The sequence below is a fragment of the Miniopterus natalensis genome, chromosome 13 (genome assembly GCF_054644295.1).
Source record: "Miniopterus natalensis isolate mMinNat1 chromosome 13, mMinNat1.hap1, whole genome shotgun sequence".
Lineage (NCBI taxonomy): Eukaryota > Metazoa > Chordata > Mammalia > Chiroptera > Miniopteridae > Miniopterus > Miniopterus natalensis.
In genome coordinates this window covers 17,582,636-17,602,747 of record NC_142093.1, presented here as the reverse complement: position 1 = coordinate 17,602,747, position 20,112 = coordinate 17,582,636, and the positions used below count along the sequence as shown (strand labels likewise).

The following is a 20,112-nucleotide window of genomic DNA, read 5'->3' as shown; positions in this document are numbered from 1 at the left end:
AATATAAAGCAGGGTTCATTTTCATTTAAGAAAACTTTTTACATGTTATACGCATAATATATGTGCCATCAGTGTGTGTGTGTGTGTGTGTGTGTGTTTCTGTGTGTGTGTGTGTGTTGGAGGACCCGGTCTCTAAAGCCATAAACATCCTCTGTCATCTTTTGCTTTTCCAATCTGTTAGCAAGGAGCACAGGGGCTAAGTAACCTCTAAGAACAGCACTCACTCTTCGGTTGTCAGGAAGCGTCCTTTGACTGCTCTAAACAGTTTTAGGTTCCACACTGGGGTATGCAGGCATTACTTTATCACTAAAACAATAAACTGGAAACCGAAGCCTAGAAATGGAGTAAAATTTCAGAGAGAAAGAAGGCAATTGGGTCATAGATGCCACAGTGACTAACCCTAGTATGTGGTCTGTATTCTGTTTAATGAAGGGTGCAGCAAAGAAATAAAAATAATAAAAAAGGAACGTACACAGGCCTGTATTGTTTCTAGGGGAGTAAGACAGTATCGTGAATTTTAAGTCTTAAGGGCTGGCCTTGGCATTCCTCAGACTTACTGTCTCTTGTCTGGTCCCTGATCTACGGGGCTTCTCCATTTCCTGGCCACCTTTTCCTCTGCTCTCTCCCTGTCACATCACATCTGAGGGTAGAAATGACTCTGTTTTCTCTTTTAGGACCCTTGGGAACAAGTGAGACTTTTTCTTTTTCTTGAGTGGCTCTGCTTAGTTGAACGCATGTTGGTTGAGCGTATACTGCTGGGCAGGAGATACAAAGACGACCAACAGATGGCCTTGTCCTCAACTTGCTGAAGACCTAAGGCTGGCTGGGCTAAAACGGACACCGAGAAGTGTCAGCTGTTTTGAGGAGGGCGAGAGCATGTCTAGTCTTGTGCCTCAGGAAGGTTTTGTGCCGAGTTCTGTCACTTGAGCCAGGCCTAGAGTGGGCAGGGAGATTTCCACGGGAGGTCCAGGGGAGGGCAGCCCTATAGCACGAGAGCGCCCAAGCCAGAGGGCAGAGCACCAGGCAGGCTGTGGGCAACCACCGCTCCGGCCTGTCAGGAAACGGGGTGTGTGTGTGTGTAAGGGGAAGGTGGCGGGAGCTACTGTGGAAAGACACCTGGGTAGGGGCACAGGAGCATGGGGCGTCCTGTATGCTGCAGCCAGCGGAAGATGGCGAGATGCCAGAAGAGGTCTACTCTTCCTCGGGGGACCTCACTTGCACGGGTTTGTCCCCTCCCCACACAAGAACACCTCTAGCCCCAGGAAGAAGGCTTGGGGAGCCGTCAGCTTGAGGGTCCCCTATGGTGGACTCAGCAGGTGGCTTCTAACCTCCTCACCCACCGGCCACTGACAGCTCGCTTCTGGGCCTGCATCGAGCTCCTGACCCTGACTTTGACCCCAAGGAGGATATGAACAAGCCATTGCTTGGCTCCCTGCTCAGGGCCCGCTGTGACCCAGGCTTCAAGGCTGGGCAGGTGCCGAGGCTGGGCAGACGGAACTTTACAGAAACTTGTTTAAAAAAGAAAGTCAGTATGTTTGAGTTTGCTGTCTGTATATGAAATGATTTATCAGACTGAAAAGTGCCAGAGTTACAACCCCCCAAAGTTACAATTTCTGTCTTTCAAAATCCAAAACATGGAAAAAATACATGAATCAATGGTTTTCAAGATACTGGACAGCAAGAAAGGAAGGACAGTGGTCCCTGAGAGACGGGTAACAAACAAGGTGAGCCCTCCAGTTGCCCCAGGTTACTGCCTTGAGCGAGTTTCCAGGCTGCTGTGCACAGAGGGGGACCTCAGAGGAGTCCCACAATCTCTTTGAGTTGAGGAAACAAATTGATCAACACAATATCAATCAAAATCCCAGCTGGGTGGGGTTTTTTTGGTAGAAATTTAAAAAAACCCCAACTGATTCTAAAATTCATATGGAAACTCAAAGAACAGCAATAGCCAAAACGAGTTTACGAAGAACAAAGCTGGAGTGACCCAGGCGGATACACGGAGCATCATACGTGCGAGAACAAGACAAAACAGTACGGACACGTGATCTGTGTCATTTCTGTAATTATTTTTAACGTCAAAATAATATTCTACTATAGTTATATTCTTATAGGGTTAATTGCTTTCTTATTATGGGACATAGTGTTTTGCTACAATAAATAATACTGTTATGAACATTTGTGTATAATTATACTTTTTCTCTTTAGGGTTATTTCTATGAAATGAAATTACAGGATTAAAGAGTTAATATACTTTTAAGGCTCTGGATACATTTTACCAAATGTTTGTGTCAAAATACCCCCCTACCAGCAGCACTTGAGAAAATTCCACCTCGTGGCCTCATTGCCAGCACTGTTTCTTGAAAGATAAAAAAAAAAAATCCTTGCTAACTTCATGGTAAAACAGTATTTTCTCCATTTCTTCACATTTCTGTGATTACCAGGTACATTATATTCCCCCTTTTGTATTTCCTCTTTTACCAGTGACTGGTTCACATCCTTTGCCCATTTTTCCATTTTCATCCATATTAATGAAATGATTTTTTATAAAGTTTCCATTGAATCGACAATAAATCACTCACTAGAGCTCCCTTTATTGGACTGACTTAAGTATTTTAGTTAAAGAAACATTTAAAGACATATTCTGAAGATCACAGTTTATTGATAGGAAAAACAGGAAGCATACACGTTAAAGATCACCCTGTACCGCCATCAGGGGACGCGGGCTTCTCCGAGTAACACGCTGAGTGCTGCAGGGCCGCCGAGCCCGCATTCTAGACCCGCGAGCCCGCGACTGAGCACGCACCCTCACCCCAAGACAAGGAGAGCGAGAAACAGCGCTTACACAAGTTTAATGTTTAGCAGGCACGTCTGGCTCGTGAAGAGTGAGTTCTGTTATTACCTCTTCAAGGTGGAGCTAAGTTTTTTCACCTCCTCATGTGCATCTTTATCCTACAAAGAAAACACAGACACACAGTGAAAGTCCACACTGGCTCCGGCTCCGGGAGGCCGCGCGGCAAGGCCGCTGCAGAGCAGGGACCTCCTGCGACCCGGTGGCGCGGGTCTGAGCGCCAGCGACGTGGAGGCCAGGCCGGGGAGGGCTGGCGGCGACCGGCCGGGGGGGTGTTGATGACACTTGTTTTCTTCTGCTGCTGTGAGGTGTGGAAGGAGTCCTGGCCTTAGCAGCAGGATTTGGAAAAATCTGAGATTCCGCTGTAAGGCCCAGACAGGCAAATCCACATTTCATTATTGACTTTACCAGGGACTTTATAGTTAAGATTAAAAATCATATATGTTTACGATATTTTAATCCTATCCTTTTAGCCATATCATGTTTTATAGCCTCCACATGTACTGTTATTTCTTAAAACAAGTGTGTAAGTTAGAAAGAGTGGCAATAGATTCAAGAGAAAGGGCACTCTTATGCATGTTTGCATTTAACATTTATTGAGCACCTATCAGGAAGAACTTAAGGACTGTAATAAATTTAGAGAGATGGGGAAAACTGGACAAAATAGATATTTGAAGGAGCTGCTATATTTTTTTAAAACGGAAAGTTCTTTAATATCTTTGTTCACATTAATATACTGACTCAATTATAGTGTCTGATCAACTAGAAGTTTACTTTCTATCAAATCAGTTTTGAAGGTTGTGAGAAAATATGAATGAATCTAGGGTATTAATGTATTATTTAAAAGAACTTATTTTTAAAAAACATAATTCATGTTTATCTTTGTTGTTTTAAGGCTAGCTCTGTGCCTGGCATCTAGAAGCCCTAAATAAATGTCTGCTAAATTAGTGGCTAGATGCTGGAACACAGGAACACTAGGGAACAAACAAAGGCTAACCCTCTCCCTACCACCCCTACCTCCACCCCTACTCCTACCCACAACAGCATTACCTGGGATATTTGGATCACTTAGAAAGCGTGTCTTATTTGTCCATGTTTCCATTCAGCCTTGCCATGTAGATATGTATTTCAAAAGTAATATAGTAATTAGAAAAAATTATGTGTTCTGCATTTCTTCAGTTACAGTAAATGCTGTTTTCTAATTGAACAAAGTCTTTTTAAATATGTTTACAGTTGCATAAAAATAGAATAGTGATATAATAAAGGAAAAATGAATAGTGATATAATAAAGGAAAAATGCCCTTATTACTCAGCATAATTTTTTTCATGGTATTAAAGACAAATACCAATGTATTAAGAGTTTTAATCAACAACTTTTATTAGTCTACCAAAGAGGTTATCCCATTGCTTATTACCTCTCACCAAATTCCGATTCAACATTTCCAAGAATGCATCACAGTTCTGTATCTTTACACTGTTTACAGTAATATGTCATTTGGCAAAAGTCTAAATCATATGTTGAACTGTGCACTAAAGGGTTCCTGATACAGTACTTTTTCCAGTATGAGTCTTCCTGCATAAATTACAGATGAGGACATTTTTATGTTGACTTGCGGCCTGTGGAACTCACAAGTGTGAGAGCTTGCAGGTTGACTATGGTGTGAGTGATCACTGAAGACTTTCCTTCATTCGTGACACTGAGAGAGTTCTATACGGTGAAAATCCTCATGTGTCCTGGAGAGCTGCTCTATGAGTAAAGGGATCCCCATGCTTATTTCATTGAATTGCTTCTCCAACATGCATCATCTGGTATTTCCCAAAAGGCTTCCTCCACCTGGTAAAGACTTGCTGCTTTCCTTCCTGGTTTACCCTAAGTTTTCTGTGCACATCAAGGCTTGAGCTTTGGTTGCAGGCTGCAGGGTTTCCTGTGTGTACAATTCGGTGCCTATAAAGGTTAGATGGGAGGCTGAGGTTCTTCTGCACATGTTACATGTACACGGTTTCTCTCCAGTGAGCTTTGTTTCATGGTGGCTAAGCCTAGAGCACCACTGAGGGCTTTACCACAGAGATGACCTTCATATGGTTTCCCTGCAGTGAATTCACTCATGTCATTTGAAGGATGAATTGTTACTGGAGCCATTTCCAAACTGATCACAAAGGGTTCCTCTCCTGCATGAGTTCCCTGGAATAAACAAAGAGGTAGTAGCTCTCTGGCTGAAGCGTTTCCCATGTTCATTACACTTGTAGGGTGGGTTTCTCTCCAGCGGGAGTTAACACAGGTTGAGTCAACGTTGAGCTGTGAGTAAATATTTCCCCGTTATCAATACAGTCAAAGAACTCCTCTCCAGGGTGAAATCTCTGCTACTGAGAGGCTGATAAGGTTTCCCCACATCTATGCACCTTTCTACGTGTGAATTCTACGATGATCATTCAGTGGTGCTCTCTAGTTAAAGTCTTCGCCACAGTGCTTGCACCCCAAGGTGTGTTACACTCACCATGCACAGACGTTTTCTCCTGTGCATCACACCAACTGTAGCGCTGAGTAACTCTGAGGCCTTCATTATGTTTCAACACTTCACATAGCAACCACATTTAGGCAAATGTCCTCTTGTAAGAACTCAGGGTATGGCTTTGAGCTCAGGTTATCCCTTTCTTCCCCAGATTCAAACTCCAGAAACCTTTCTGCTGAGACAGCACACCTTCTCTCTCCTCAAACTGAAATCAGGGGATTTTGCTACCTGCTTAACGCGTCCCATTCACTGCCAACCCCAACGTGGAGGATCAGGGTTCACCCTCATGGATCTTATTGTGACACTAGATGGCTCCCTCCTGCGCAGATTCTGCAGGGAAGTTAGGTCTTGGTTTTTGGACTTTCCTGCCTGGACTCCAGCCTTGGGGAAATCCTCTCCCTCCTCTCACAGCTCTCCCCCTTGCACCAGCTGGGAAGTCACATCTGATTTTCAGAGCTTATGCCCCTACGTAGACCAGTTGGCTGGTGTTTAATGGCACAACTCCATGCATCTTCCAGGTAGGGCCAGAAGGCCACTCTTACTCAGTGAAGTCCACAGCCACGTCCCCAAAGGTCATCACTTCCTATGGCCACCATGACAAGAACTCAACCACCAGCTGTCTTCCTCTGTTTTCTCACCCAGGGACAGTCTGAGCACTAAGCTGAGAGAGCAGACCCCGAGTTCATGAAAACTTGAGTGAGAGCTCCTTGATATTGAGGTTGGTGTCACCACATTCTGCAGAGCTTCTTTTTCTCTCTAGAAAAAGGCCAGGAATCTGTATTTTTAAACAAGCCCTCCAACCCCAAGCAAATCTTAATGATGTAAACCACTGGGCTAAAATTCTAATTTCCTTAGAATCTCAGGTTACCTGTCAACGCTTCAAGAAGGCCTTTCCCAGCCCCTGGTCCAGGCTGTAGTCCATTATATTCTCATAAATCTCTGTGCTTTCACTTCCATACACTCATCACGCTTTATTGCTATTACGTGTTCAGTGCCTGCCTTCCCCCAGAGGAAGTATTTTTCTCTCATTGTATCCCAAACCCCTAGCAGAGCACCCCCATGTTTGTAATAGAAAAAAGATAATCTTTTTCACTCATTTGAACACACATTAAAAACACAGATTTATTTGATCTAGAAGTGTTGGGAGATATATTTTTTGGAAAATACATCAGTGCTCTCTGCTAAAGACTGGACATTTATATTAAATTGCTCTACTAGCATTTGGGTAATGATTATCAGCTATCAGCTTTACTAGATGGGGTACTGATTAAGAATGACTGATCTGAAACTGATGCTATATCACCAGTTATTTTAAGAAAATTAATTAAAAGAAGGTCCACAAAACTTCTTTAAGGTGTTTTTAAGATCAACTTAAAGAATACAATCAAGGCCATTATATATTGAGAAAGCTTAGGAACTAATATATTTTGAATGTAAATGAAAAGAAGAGCCAAAAGAGTAGAAATGAGAGGCTTTAAACAAAGTTACCCTCCTTTCTCCCCAACTCATGAAAATGCCTGTTCAATGGGGAAAGTCTGTCTACCCTAGAATGGTCTTATTAATTTTTTTAAATGTACAAGGAAGGATAAATTTTCCAGGCATGGATAGCACAGATAAATTAGTCTATAAGAAATACGTTCAAACCAGAAAGAAATAGGCAACTAAGAACTTCTAACCAATGAGCCCCTGGACCACATTGCGGGGTTTCTATAAGTGACCCACTCGTGACTCTGAGCTTGGCATTCCTGCAACGGGAAAGCAGTGAGCATCTGTGGGCTAACTGGACTGCTAAACCTCTTTGAAAACCAATGTCTTAATTAAGACAATCAAACATGAGGTCTTGATTAAGATAGGACCTTTAAAACAGGATTAGGGTTTTAGTACTAGAGAGGTTCCTAATGACAAGGATGGTTCTCAATCTAAGTAGGAGGCAGGAGATGCAGCCCAGGACTTTACACAACAGGTACCTTCGAAGACAATGCCATTGCTTGCTAATGTGAACAAGTATTCTTTACTTTTAGTGCTCCCAGAGTCCGCTGCTTCTGGAACATTGATGTACTATCTGTCCTCTAAGGGCTGATCTTAGAAGAGCGATTAACGTCACTTCAAAATATTACAACTTTTAGTTTTTTCTTTACCTGTTAGCACATCCCTCACTGTAAGCATATGTGTATACGACATGCTCTTTATAGTTGAGCTTGCTTAGTACATTCCAAGTCAATAACCTGACTGCTTCCTCCAAGCAAGCAGTTTTCAGCTGCCAGTGTAGTCATTATTTCATTTAGCAATCACTCCACACTGCCTTACACACAGGAATCCTTTTCAATTTAAGAAAAGGAATGTTTCCCAGGACCTGAGATTACCTTCCGAGGGTCAGGAAAAGTCCACATGAGTAACAATGCTGAAGTTTCACGTATGAGAATGTGAAGCTGCTCACACACTCGAGTCTGGATGCTAGAGCCCAAGGGCTGACACTCCCAGCTCCCAGTGCAGGGCGGTGAGCTCCCTGACAGGGACAGGCGACATGCTCACAAATGACTACGGCGAGAGGAAGAGCTGCAAGCGCCACACGAGAGAAGCAAATACGTTCCGCATTTCACGTGAGGAGAGAGAATGAACGGCTGTTCCCTCATGTACTACCAGACACTCTGGAAAGGAACACACTGGTCGGCCAAGTCACTAAGGGTGTACATTTCAATCTGGAAACGCTTTATACAGACAGGGGTACTACAGATAACTCGCCTGATCCTATTTTTAATTGAGAAAGGAACTGAGATACTCCTGGCAGTACATTTACTACTTGGGGAAAAAAATTGCTAGGAGTACAAATGGAAACATCACTGGAAAAAAAATGAATGCGAGAAATATCTGCTAATGTTATGTTGCGTATTACACAAATATTCCCACAGTGCCCAGCTTTCTTAGTCACCTTTATTACCAGTCCTATTTATTCTTACTATTAGCACTATTATATCTGTTCGCATGGTATTAGTCTTTTGATTTTTTCTACCAATACTTACTGAGTCTTCATTACATCCCAGGCACCACACCTGGCGCTTGAAATAGAGTGGTGGGTGAAGCACACCTGCTGTTCCTTTCATGGAACAATCACAAGAATAACTAACTGTATAATCCCAACTGTGCTAAATGAAGGAAAAGCACAAGGTACTTTCTTGCCTGGGCGTGTCAAAGAAGTCTTTCCTGAAGAAATGACACTTCTGGCGAGGTTTGAGAGGTGAGTAGGAATAAAGCTTAAGAAGGAAGCAGAACACTCAGGCGGGAGAGTGTCGGGAGGAGGGAGCAGTGCGTCCTACGGGTGGAAGGCAGGGAAGGAGGGAAGAGAGGACAGACGAAGCCTGAGAGATTGGTCGGAGCCAGAGCAGAGCCTTGAAGGGCATGCTAGAAATTTTGAACTTCATCCTAAAAGCAAAAGATCTTAAAGCAGGAAGTGACATGTTGAGAGGTGAATGTTTATCCCATTGCCTTGGCTGTTATCGAAAACCAAGAACGGAGCAGGAGGCAAGAAGCTGCGAGGAGACCAACCGGGGGCTCGATGCGGTGCACTGCTCAGGAGAGATGCAGAAAGATATAAATTTGAGGACCCCTGGCAGGTACATGGCATCTGAAGCCTTGGAGGTATAGGGAGGAGGAAAGGGGAGAGAAAAGCCTCAGGTACCAAGGTCATCAATCTCGCCCCCTCCTGTGAGAACTCTAATTTCGTGCATAAACATTCGCACGTCAAACCAAGTATGTTACCTATTGTCATAGTGAATTCTAGTCTCGTGTTCTAATAGGAATGCAGGCACTCAGTTTCAAATCACTGCACATAGCCCATACTGACATCATTCAGAAGGGACGTAAAAGACAGCAGGGTCCCCGTCACCAGCACGGAACAAGCAACCAGCAGGACGGAAATCTGTGTTTTGCTGAAACAATTACACAACTTGCCTTCTGGAGGAGTGTTGCTGCTGAGATGCTGCTGTGCACTATTAATCAACAGAAGCAACTGAGGGATTCCAGTCAGCAGGACAGTCAGCCCTGCAGGAAATCCCAAATCTAAGCTGTCCAAGGCCTTGCCGAGGTGGCTGCTGAAGAGGCCACAAGCATCCCTGAACCCCAACGTCCTGGGCAGGCCTGGCTGCACCCCCCTTCCAGCCTTATTTCCAGCACCGCCCTCAGCACTCCTTAAACAAATCTTTGCCCTTCCACCCGGGCCTCTGTCTGTGCTCCGAGGACCTGCATTGCTTCCCTAACCCGCCACATGATCTCCATCTTCCAAGGTCCACCTCTAATGCTAACTGATCTCTTCCAGGTGAAACTGATTTCTCCCTTTTCCATGTTTCCATAACCACCTGTCTGTATCTCTCCAGGCACTTATGCCTTATCCCGTGAGCTGTTATTTGGATAAGTGTCTCATTTTCTCTGCTAGGCTATGCGCTCCTAGAGGGCGATGGGCATGTCTCACACGTTTATATTCCAGGTCCCAACAAAAGTCAGAACCTGCATCGCTCCAACAGAGAAGAGGGATGCTGCTTTCTGTGGCATTCCTTCTCAGTTGTGGCTTGGAGGACGGCAATGTCTGGAGGTCTGAGGAGGGAGCAGGCAAACACTGATGTATTTCCTTTTGTTCCCACTATACCAGTAAATGGCTCACAGAACATGGACTGAGCTGTTAACTCTGTGAAATTCTTAAAACTTAAGGCACATCCGGAGTCCTGAATTAGTGAAAAGGGTAAGAATCAAGGCAATCGTTTCTTTTTCACTAATGGTGGGTGTTCCAAGAAAATGTTAACACGAATTTTAATCTTCTTCATGCTGTGGGCAGCCACACCTGCTGCAGCTGGGGACTGATGCCGGAAGCACGGGTGCTCCTCTTGTTCTCGGGTGGGCGGCCGCCTGCCGTGGCCTAATCACCAGCTCCCCACCCACCTCGTGGGGCTCGTCTAGCACCTAATGAGCATCAGGGTGTTTTAACTGTTAGCCCAGGATCTGAGAGTCCCTTAGAGATACAACGGGTTGCGGGGGTAGAGGAGCATGGGCGGAGGTGAGAGGGCACAGAGGGGATAAATGGTGACGGAAAAAAATAAAACAAAAATTTAAAAAAAAGATATAAGGGTCTCCTGGTAAAGGGTTACCTACAGCAGTTATCACATGAAATCCAAGTCCAGATGTTTCCGTATACAAGAGAACTCCAGATGTATGTGAGCCACTGTTCACATCTGGAGCTGGAATCATACTGGTAAAATAACAGTGCTCTTTGGCACGGCCTCGACTTACCTCTCTGGTAACACAAGGAAGCTGCACTGCCAAATTATAGAACTTCAAGGCATTATCTTTTTGCTTAAGATCGGTGTAACACTAGAAATGGAAAAGAACCAATATTAAAGGTAATCTCTTTTTTTTTTAGTTTTTTTTTAAAATCCTCACCTAAGGATATTTTTTCCATTGCTTTGCAGAGGGAGTGGAAGGGAGAGAGAGAAACCTCAATGTGAGAGAAACACATCAATTGGTTGCCTCCTGTATGCACCCCGATCGGAGCCAAGGATCAAGCCTGCAACCAAGGCACATGCCCTTGACCGGAATCGAACCCGGGACCCTTCAGTCCGAGGGCCGACACTCTAACCATGGAGCTGAACTGACCAGGGCAAAGGTAATCACATTTTATGTAATGGATTTAAAGTGATCTTAAAACAGCTGTCTTCATTACCTTGGCAAGGAACATGTAATTGGACTTGGAAAAACCAGGGTATAGTTCTTCAACCTGATTTTAAGGGGAAACAGAAAAGAGAAAAACAGGGTGACATTAAAGCAACAATACCAACCAGTGACGAGGGCATATTTCAATAAATCAAGTGTTAACCAAACTGCCCTAAGAATTTAGGTTGGCTGTGTCTCATCTGAGTCCTTTTATCAGTTTCAAAGTATCCACTGGATGCAATTACAGCTTTTTAGCTTATCCATTAAAATGAAATTATTATTATGGTCATAAAGCTTACAAAGCAATGGAATACTGTTAAGGTTTTCGGATTCCCCTGTATAACCATCTCCTCACCTCCTCTCTGTCCTGTTTTTTTCCTTTAGAGAAGAGAAACAACTGGTGATACACTCCCAACCACCTGAGCCACCCGGCAGGGCTCAGAACACTTACTTTTGCACCAAGCATTCCAGGCAGCCACCTGCCACTGTTCAGAGGTGGAAAGTGCAATGAAACCCAGTCCTCATTTTAGACTATATGATCTCTAAATTCCCTCTCAGTTCTACAAAACTGATCCTTAAAATACAACCAAAAAAATCAGCATGTACAGTATGTTGGACAATACAGTTCAAAGCCTGCATTTGTCTATATTGTTACAAATCTGAAACCATATGTGGGGGAAAAAATACCTTATATCTATTAAAGTCTATAATGGGTTTCAGACATAGGTAAAGGGGTTAACACAACAGGAAGTTGGTTATATATGTGGGTATATTACACATGTACATGTGTGCACACACTCATATTACTGCTTAAGTTTTATTAGTATAGCAATTATACATTTTAAGACACAAATGAAAATAATGACTTGGTCTGATGCCTCAAGAATGTTTCATAGACCTGCCTGCAACTTATAGAGTGGCTTTTAAAATAACTCTTCCTTTTGGCATCTTTTAGTTAAGATTAAACTGTTTCTATATTGGGCTAATCAGGAGTATTTGGGACCATGTCAAATAATCAGGGCATGAATTCTTTAAAACATACTCACATGACCTGGAGAGCTGCTCTTGGATTTGGTAGTAAGGGCTGTTGTACCTGGGACCTAGAGCATAACTAGCTGCTCTAGGAAGTAGTTTGGATTAAAAATATAACTCATATTCTGAGAGGCTTAAAACAGAAGTAGGATTCAAACCGTTAAAAGATCTACACGTGGAGGAGAGAAACATTTCCTTGACAAATGTAGGAAAGACTGATCCAGATAGTAGCTAGTTTGACTCTAAAATAATGGAGAGACAAAATATACCTTAAGGAAATTTTGCAAAGCTTCTTGTACAGTTGAGGATGGTATTTTTCCAAACAGAGTAGCAGCCATCTTTTTCTCAATCCAGCTCAGTTTTGAGACCTGCAAATATAGAGCAACATCACTCTTAGAAAGTGTTTGCCTTTGGAATGAATGCTCTCTCCTCAGATGTGTGTATATATCTATATATGTATATGCATATAATACTATATAAATACATATCCATAAATAATATATATGATATCAGTTTTGTGGTATTAATATTTTACCTTCCTTTTTCATAATTCAAAAACCTATGATCTCTGAAAACATTGGCTACAAAACCAATTTGAAACACTTGTAAGAAGATTTTAAATTGGGGTGGGGGTGGGGAATAATGTTAATCTTGTCTGTTCATCTGATTCATGACTCTCAGATGACTGCCAAGCATTTCTTGGCACAGAGTGTACTAGCTCCAAGACCCCGCCTTTGCTTTCTTCCTGCCTACTCTGTGCTGCCAACCTGACCCAGAGGGCAGTGTCTCAGAAACTTAAACAGAATGAAGATTCTCAGCCTGAAGGGAATGTACAATGGGGGCCCAATATACATAGTTACAATCCAGGAGAAAATTTTTTAACCAATAATCATCAACATTAAATTCCATATTACCAGTTATTTTTTGTTTTATTTAAAAAGTTTTTCATTTCCCCCAAATATGAATATTAGATGCTTATCATAAAATATTAAAGGATTCAGAAGGGAATTCTTAAAAAGGGTAGTGATGTGCTTCCCAACCCTAGTAAGTGCCTTCCTTCCCAATTCCATCTTCTAGGTTTCTAGGTGGCCATTAACTACTGTGTTAAAAAAATTATTCCCTTGCTTTTATACATAGTTACTGATTGCTATGCCTAGTTTTGCTTTTTTAAAACACTTTACAAAAATGTTGTATTATTTCCTTTGATGAGTTTTTTAATACTAAATATTAAAAAAAATTTTATACTTCAATTACAGTTGACATACAATATTATACAAGTTTCAGTTGTACAAATTTTTCACTTAAATATTATCGTTTCAAGGTTTCAACCTGGTTGGGTGTAACTGAAGTTCAGTCATTTAAGTAACTGAAATATTCTATCATTTAAACATACATCCAAGACTTTTCATCCACTCTTTTGTGAATGGGCATTTGGGTCTTTCCCATATTTTGCTCTTAGGAACAAGGCTGCTACAGGCATTCTTGTGCATGCCTTTGAGAACATTTGCAAGAGTTTCTCTAGGGTATTCCATGTTTCCAAAATCTAAAGTCCTTTTAGAACTATTTCTGTTGATTGTCATGCCTGATGGCTTACTTCTTGTATATTGCATTATTTTTGACGGTGAGTTCAATATTGTTGGTTAACTCTGCAAGAATTTTATAAGGCCTGTGTGAAGGAACATTCCTCCAGGAAGGATTAGCATTAGCTTCAGCCATTTGTCTATAACATGAAGATCAGATTCCATTTTGCATTAAAATTTCCTTCTTGAGTTTTTGAAGCCCAAACAAGTAACATACATTTAAGTTCCAAACTCATGTGACATTGGGTCATTGATTTTCACACCTTAGGGGAGTCCCCTACCTTCATGAAGACTCAGATTCTTATTGATTTTTTTAATATATCTTTATTGATTTCAGAGAGAGGAAAGGAGAGGGAGAGAGAGAGATAAAAACATCAATGATGAGAGAGTCATTGATCGGCTGCTTCCTGCACGCCCCTGACTGGGGATCATGCCCGCAACTGGGCATGTGCCCTGACCGGGAATCGAACCCTGATCGCCTGGATCCTAGGTCGATGCTCAACCGCTGAGCCACGCCAGCCGGGAAGGACTCAGATTCTTAACACTTAAAACTAGCATCATAAAAACTGCTTATAAGAGATTTGAGAAAATTATAATTACTAGAGCTGTTGTAGTAGGAATATTTGAGATAAGAAATATAAAGCATAAAATGCATAGTTGGTGCGTAGCAGGTGTTCAGTGAAAGGAAGCTGCTTTCTTCATCCTAATCCTCTTCAAGCCTCATTTTAAAAGTTTTCTTTTTTCCTCCCTCTAATTTTCTCATTCAGACATAGCATTTCCCTTCATGGTAATTTTTCCATGCATCTCTTAAGATATATTTTCACATTCTGCTAGTTTTCCATAAATTAATGCCATTTAAGACACTCGGTCTTAGACTTACCAGCTGCCTTCATTTCTACATCTCATGTCCCATTCTAAATTAAGTGTTTTTGAACACAAGGACAGTATTTTATTTATCTTCTGGCCAGTGAGCACATAATTTATACTCAATCAACTCTGAATGAAAAAAGCCCTCCCACAAAACAGTCAGTAGTGCACCAGTACCGGCTACATATGTGTGTAGGTGGCTGACGACCCCGCGAGAGAACATAAAACGAGACAGTGTGCCTGCTACAAGGGGAAACAGAAAGGCAGTAACGGAAAAAAATACACATACTTATATAAAAGTCATATATTACATATAACATATATGTAAGTATATAAATTATAAAATATAAATAAACTCATAAAATTTGTACTGCTTTTACTTATTTCCCTATAGTAGACACTAGGTAAAATAATAAAAGAATGAATAAGTCATTGAAAATATATCATACTATCAGAAGTATATTCAAGTAAGACTTATAGATAAAAGTATTAAACTTACAGCATAACAGTATCTTCCATTGAGGTAATACAAAAAGGGTTCTTCAGGTAATAACGTGATTGCTTTATCTAGATGTTCCTGAAAGAAAATCCCAAAGAAATATCATCTCCCAAGGTTCCAAGGCAGTGTTCAGTGGAACTGTGCCTAGAAAATTCAAAGGAGCTTAACAGGGTTGTTTCGTCCCCATGCTTGACGCCTATCAGTAATACAGTTCATTACCACCAAGCATTCATTATCAAAAATCATTGCTCAGAACCAGAACCAGGGCGGTGACCATGATTTAATAAGCTGCAGATAATCTAAAGTCAAAATGTCACTATAAAAACAGAGCACACCCAGTCACATCATTGTCTGCCCTTGACTTGCCTACTCATACCTGATTCAGAGGCAAGTTTACAAAATATCAGATGACAAGGGTATTAGGAGGAAAAAACAGCAGAACTGGATGGTAGAGGAATCTACTCTGCTGACACTATCAAATGGTTACAGGGAGCTGGGGAACAAAGAACTCTCTGCCTGTTACTGCAATTATTGACCCTGAGGGGTTATTTATTGAGCTATGATAACTAGAGGCTCACTATAAACGATGTGTGTTGCATTACTTATTTTATTCATCTACCACAGTAATTTTAAGCCCGAGGCTGGATTCTACACCTCCTGCAAATCAATATGCAGAAAATGTTAACTAATTAGTTCAGTCATGTTTATGGTATTGGTGAGCTCATGACCGACAGGCTAATCCCCTAGCTTTGAAAAAAATATACTCGTCTACTATGTGACTTCTTTCGGGATCTAGAATAATAATAATCTCTGCCCTAGGCAGCTTGGCTCAGTGGCTAAAACGTCAGACAGCAGACTGAAGGGTCCCGGGCTCGATTCCAACAAAGGGCACAGACCTCGGTTGCAGGCTCGATCCTAGGCCCTGGTCAGGGCGCATGCGGGAGGCAACCAATCGATGTGTCTCTCTCACATCGATGTTTTTCTCTCTCTCTCTCTGTCTCTCCCTTCACTCTCTCTGAAAAGCAATGGAAAAGGTATCCTCAGGTGAGGATTAAAAAATACTACTACTACTACTAATGATCTCTAAGCACTCAAACCGTTTGATTCCTTTTGGCACAGTACTATTTGAAGAATGTCATGTCTTTGAAATACAGAAGACAAATTCCTAGAGATTAATTTGTTGAGTAATTTGATTTAGGCCTGTTAATGGAACATATGGCTACATTAAAACATTTTTTTTTTGCCTCACCCCAGCCCAAAACAGTTTTAATATCAAGAAATACCTTGAAGCAATGTCCACAGTTGATTTTGTTTTGTAAGCCCTCAAAGTCAGATACATAGCCACACAAAACTGCATACCTGAAAAGAGTAAAAACAGTGGATATTGTGTGAACTTTTATTCAAATACCACCAAATATAACAGTTAAAAAATGTCTCTGAAACAGTCATTAATATTTAACAAAAGTATTCACGTAGATGCAAGGGCCCCAATAGTAATGAATACTTGAAGTTAATGTGAGGCCAGTTTCCTCCTCTATAACTGGGAATACTAACACCATCTATCTCATATGCATGCTGTGAGGGTAAATATCTAAAACATGTAATTGCTTAGAATACTGCGTACCATACAGTGAGTCTCAAGAAATGTCAGCTGCCACTATCACCATCACCAATATTAAAGTCACAAAGAGACTCTCAGGAAAAAATCTAATCATGAAAGTATTAAATTGAAAAATATATTGGATCAACAAACCCCTGCTTCTTCTTTAACACAAATAAAAATTTCATGGCCTCCTTTAATGTCATTTGAAGATAAAAATATCATTACTCAAACTAAATAAAGGCAAAGGTAAATTTTAGAATATGCTTTTTCAAAAAATTCCCCATATCCTTCAATCCTTCCTTGGAAACACTGCATTACTAGAATAGCAGAGCCCATGGATTGTTTACTTTTTTCTCATTGGGAATGCAAAATTTACATAAGTAATTATTTGACTATAAATTGAGTATGATATTTGTTCAGCAATTTGCTTATTCTAAAAATTGGGGATATACTACTTTTCAGAGCGTTTCTGTCTTAGGCAAAATACTCATTGACCTTAGTCTTTCAAGAGGAGGTGTTAATTTTTACTCACAGCATCCTAACTGAAATGAAAAAGGGACTTTGGGCATTTACCTCTTTTGTTTCTATGGATAAGCATAACTTTCAAGTATAAACACGAAGTGCACAATTTTCTTATTTTGGAACAGTAAGACCCTTTCTGGACAAAAAACATCAGATAGTTCACATAACTTATGCACGACCAATAAAACGGCTACTTCTCAATGATGACTTTTTGCCCTCTCACGTGTTCAGTTTCTACCTAACCAGTGGAACCCATGACAGCAGAAGCAAGAGTGATGACTGAGTCCGGCTACTGAAAGCGACCTGAGAGCGGACCTGGGTGAGGAGACGCTGTCCAAGCTGTCCCCTCAGGCTGCATTTCACATGCACCTCTGCACCCACCAGAGGATTTAAGAAAACGTGGCAGGAAAAAGACTGGAGCTGCCTTATGAAAAGCACTCCTGCCAGCTCGGCCTCACCGCGCCCTTTGACACGCCCTCCCTCCTGGCCTACCGCCCCCCGAGCGTCCCACACGCCCACCGCCCAGCTCCCCGTTTCTGTTACGGGTGTTACAGCGGATTTGGACTTAAGACCTGAGGCTGCTTTTTAAAAACTAAATGTTTATTTTAAAATAGCGTGCAACTTACAGGAAAGTTGCAAAGACAGCGCCCAGTTCCCGTCTACCCACACCCGGTTTTCTGTCGTTCACATCTTCCATTACTGGAGTACATTCATCACAGCCGCACCAATACTGACGTACAATATTGTACATCACTTTCACGATCAATCAATATTAATAAATTATTAACTAAACTCCACTTCATTCAAACTTCCATTTTCCCCTGATGTCCTTAAATTCTGACACTTTCTCCCCATCCTGCCTTCCATATTTACTCCTATTAAGTAACACCTTGTGCAGTATCTGTTAACATGTGAAAATCTTTTGAATTATTACTGTTACCCATCACACATCCTGTTCCTCCTAATCCGTGTTACTCTGTAACTTTTACGGGCATACCTTCCATATCTTCACCCACTGACAAAATGACTAAGACACAGACCTGGAACTCTAGAATCACCTCCAGATTGACAGTGATATTGTCAATAGTCTTTCTGTGGAATAACCGAGGCCCAAACCCTCCTGTCAGCATGGACAGCCCAGAAGCTTGCTCACATTTCTACATCCTGTTCACAAGAACTTTAGCAGTGAACTTGCCTTAAAGCCTTCCTTAAATCCAGATATACTAGCTCCGTTTCCCTACTCTATCTACTAGCAAAGAAATAAAAAAAGACCATGTCACATTTTAAGAAAATCTATGCTGGGTCTACTTGGACGTCCTTAGGCAGATTCCCAGAACATCCCACGTAACGATCAGTGCTGGAATCAAAGGAAAAGATTCTACGTTCCCTGATCGACAGCGGTGGAATTGACCTTCTATTTCCTGAAAATGAGAACTATTTGTGCACGTGTCTAGGCTTTTATAGTGCTCTCAGCACATTCTCTCCAAGTTACTCTGTGTAAAGAAAAAAACTGTGATATCTGAATACCATTATATAAAATATGTACATTTTTCTTTATAAATAACCTGTCACTGGAGTCTTACATTATTCATAATCCTTTTTGAGGTCTGCTTCGTTATAGCCTAAAATATACTTATGTTCCTACACATCACAAATTCACAATACACCTGACCACTGTTTCCCAAAGGATCACTGCTTTTCTGGCATTCAATCCACCTATGTCTCTCTGGGTGTGTGCTGTTTTTTTTATATTGTTCATCTTTAAAAATGTAATTAAAAAGTTTATTTCCTAAACTCTCAACTTGATGGGAACGCCGAAGAAAGGTAAATCACAATATGGTCTACTACCTCCATCTAGAGGTCATTCTAACCACATGCATTTTGACAAAATTTCTGTATTTTATTGGCACTGATATTGACTATATCTTTAATAATTGACAAACATTTGTTTCAATGACTAAAACAACTGTTAGTTTCCCTGCAGCATTTCTGACTGAGCACAAATGCTACTTATACTGTGCAAAGCAGAGGAAGAAGAATGTGATAGAATACTGAGTATTTAAGAATGTAAGATCTGCCTTTGTTTTTCCACTTACTGTGTGAACCCTGGTTGCTAAGCTACTCATCAACACACACACACACACACACACACACACACACACACACACACACACACACCCCCACCTTGCTTACCCCATCTATAAAATGAAAACAAGTTGTTCTGTGAATCACACACTATGAAGCGTGCAGATATAATTTGTGAACAGTAGAGCACAATAAATATGTAAGATATTATTTATAATTAAGGTCAAGCCAATTTGGCTAACAAACTGCACATCCATTGTTGGTTTTAGTCTCTTGATTCCAGAACAGAAAGCTTGTGGTAGCCTTAAAGTTACAGAGCAATTTTATTCTGGAAAAGATGAAGATGAAAAACAAGCCTTTAAAATAATATGGTTTTTCAATTATTCCCTCAGTGTTAATCTTTTATGATAATTATTCGTAAGTAAGGATTGCATCTTTTATTTCAAAATGAAGGCTTATAACCCATCACATAGGCCTGTAAACCATGGGTCTGCAAACTTTGGCTGCAGGGCCAGCTAACAAATATATTAGACTCTAGGGGTCAGAAAGTCTCTTTTCAAATTATTCAGCTTCATCACTACATTGTGGTTAGAAACACAGCAGCATCATCTTAGCATTTGTTTTCAAATAAAATCTTACATTAAATGAGTTTCAACTAGAATTTATCAAATTCAAAGCCACTGGACTTGGTAGGCTCGCTTATGAAATCTTCAGTGAAAGTTTACCTTAAATATATTTAAAATATACATAATGAAAAATCCATGAGAACAAACAGAACAAGAACAGTTACTGTTATCTACTAAGTATGTTTTTCAGTGAACGTGACAGGTTAAATGGGTCATATTTTGAATTTCATTGTAATTCATAGA

General features: G+C 41.1%; 1 protein-coding gene across 3 annotated transcripts in view; it reads right to left on the bottom strand.

Moving 5' to 3' along the window:
- Window positions 1-2,535: 2,535 nt before the first annotated feature.
- RMDN2 (regulator of microtubule dynamics 2) overlaps window positions 2,536-20,112 on the bottom strand; it is a 35,389-nt gene continuing 17,812 nt past the window's right edge. For 2 of the 3 annotated variants that reach the window (XM_087823481.1, XM_087823480.1), the window contains 4 exons: window positions 16,317-16,392; window positions 15,034-15,111; window positions 12,357-12,455; window positions 11,027-11,119 (listed from right to left, as the gene is read on the bottom strand). In XM_087823481.1, the coding sequence (XP_087679607.1) occupies window positions 11,033-11,119; window positions 12,357-12,455; window positions 15,034-15,111; window positions 16,317-16,392 (340 nt within the window). In that variant the 3' untranslated portion in view covers window positions 11,027-11,032. Of the gene's footprint in view, window positions 2,950-10,635; window positions 10,717-11,026; window positions 11,120-12,356; window positions 12,456-15,033; window positions 15,112-16,316; window positions 16,393-20,112 lie in introns of those variants that run through there. The other variant, XM_087823482.1, reaches the window with a different exon arrangement.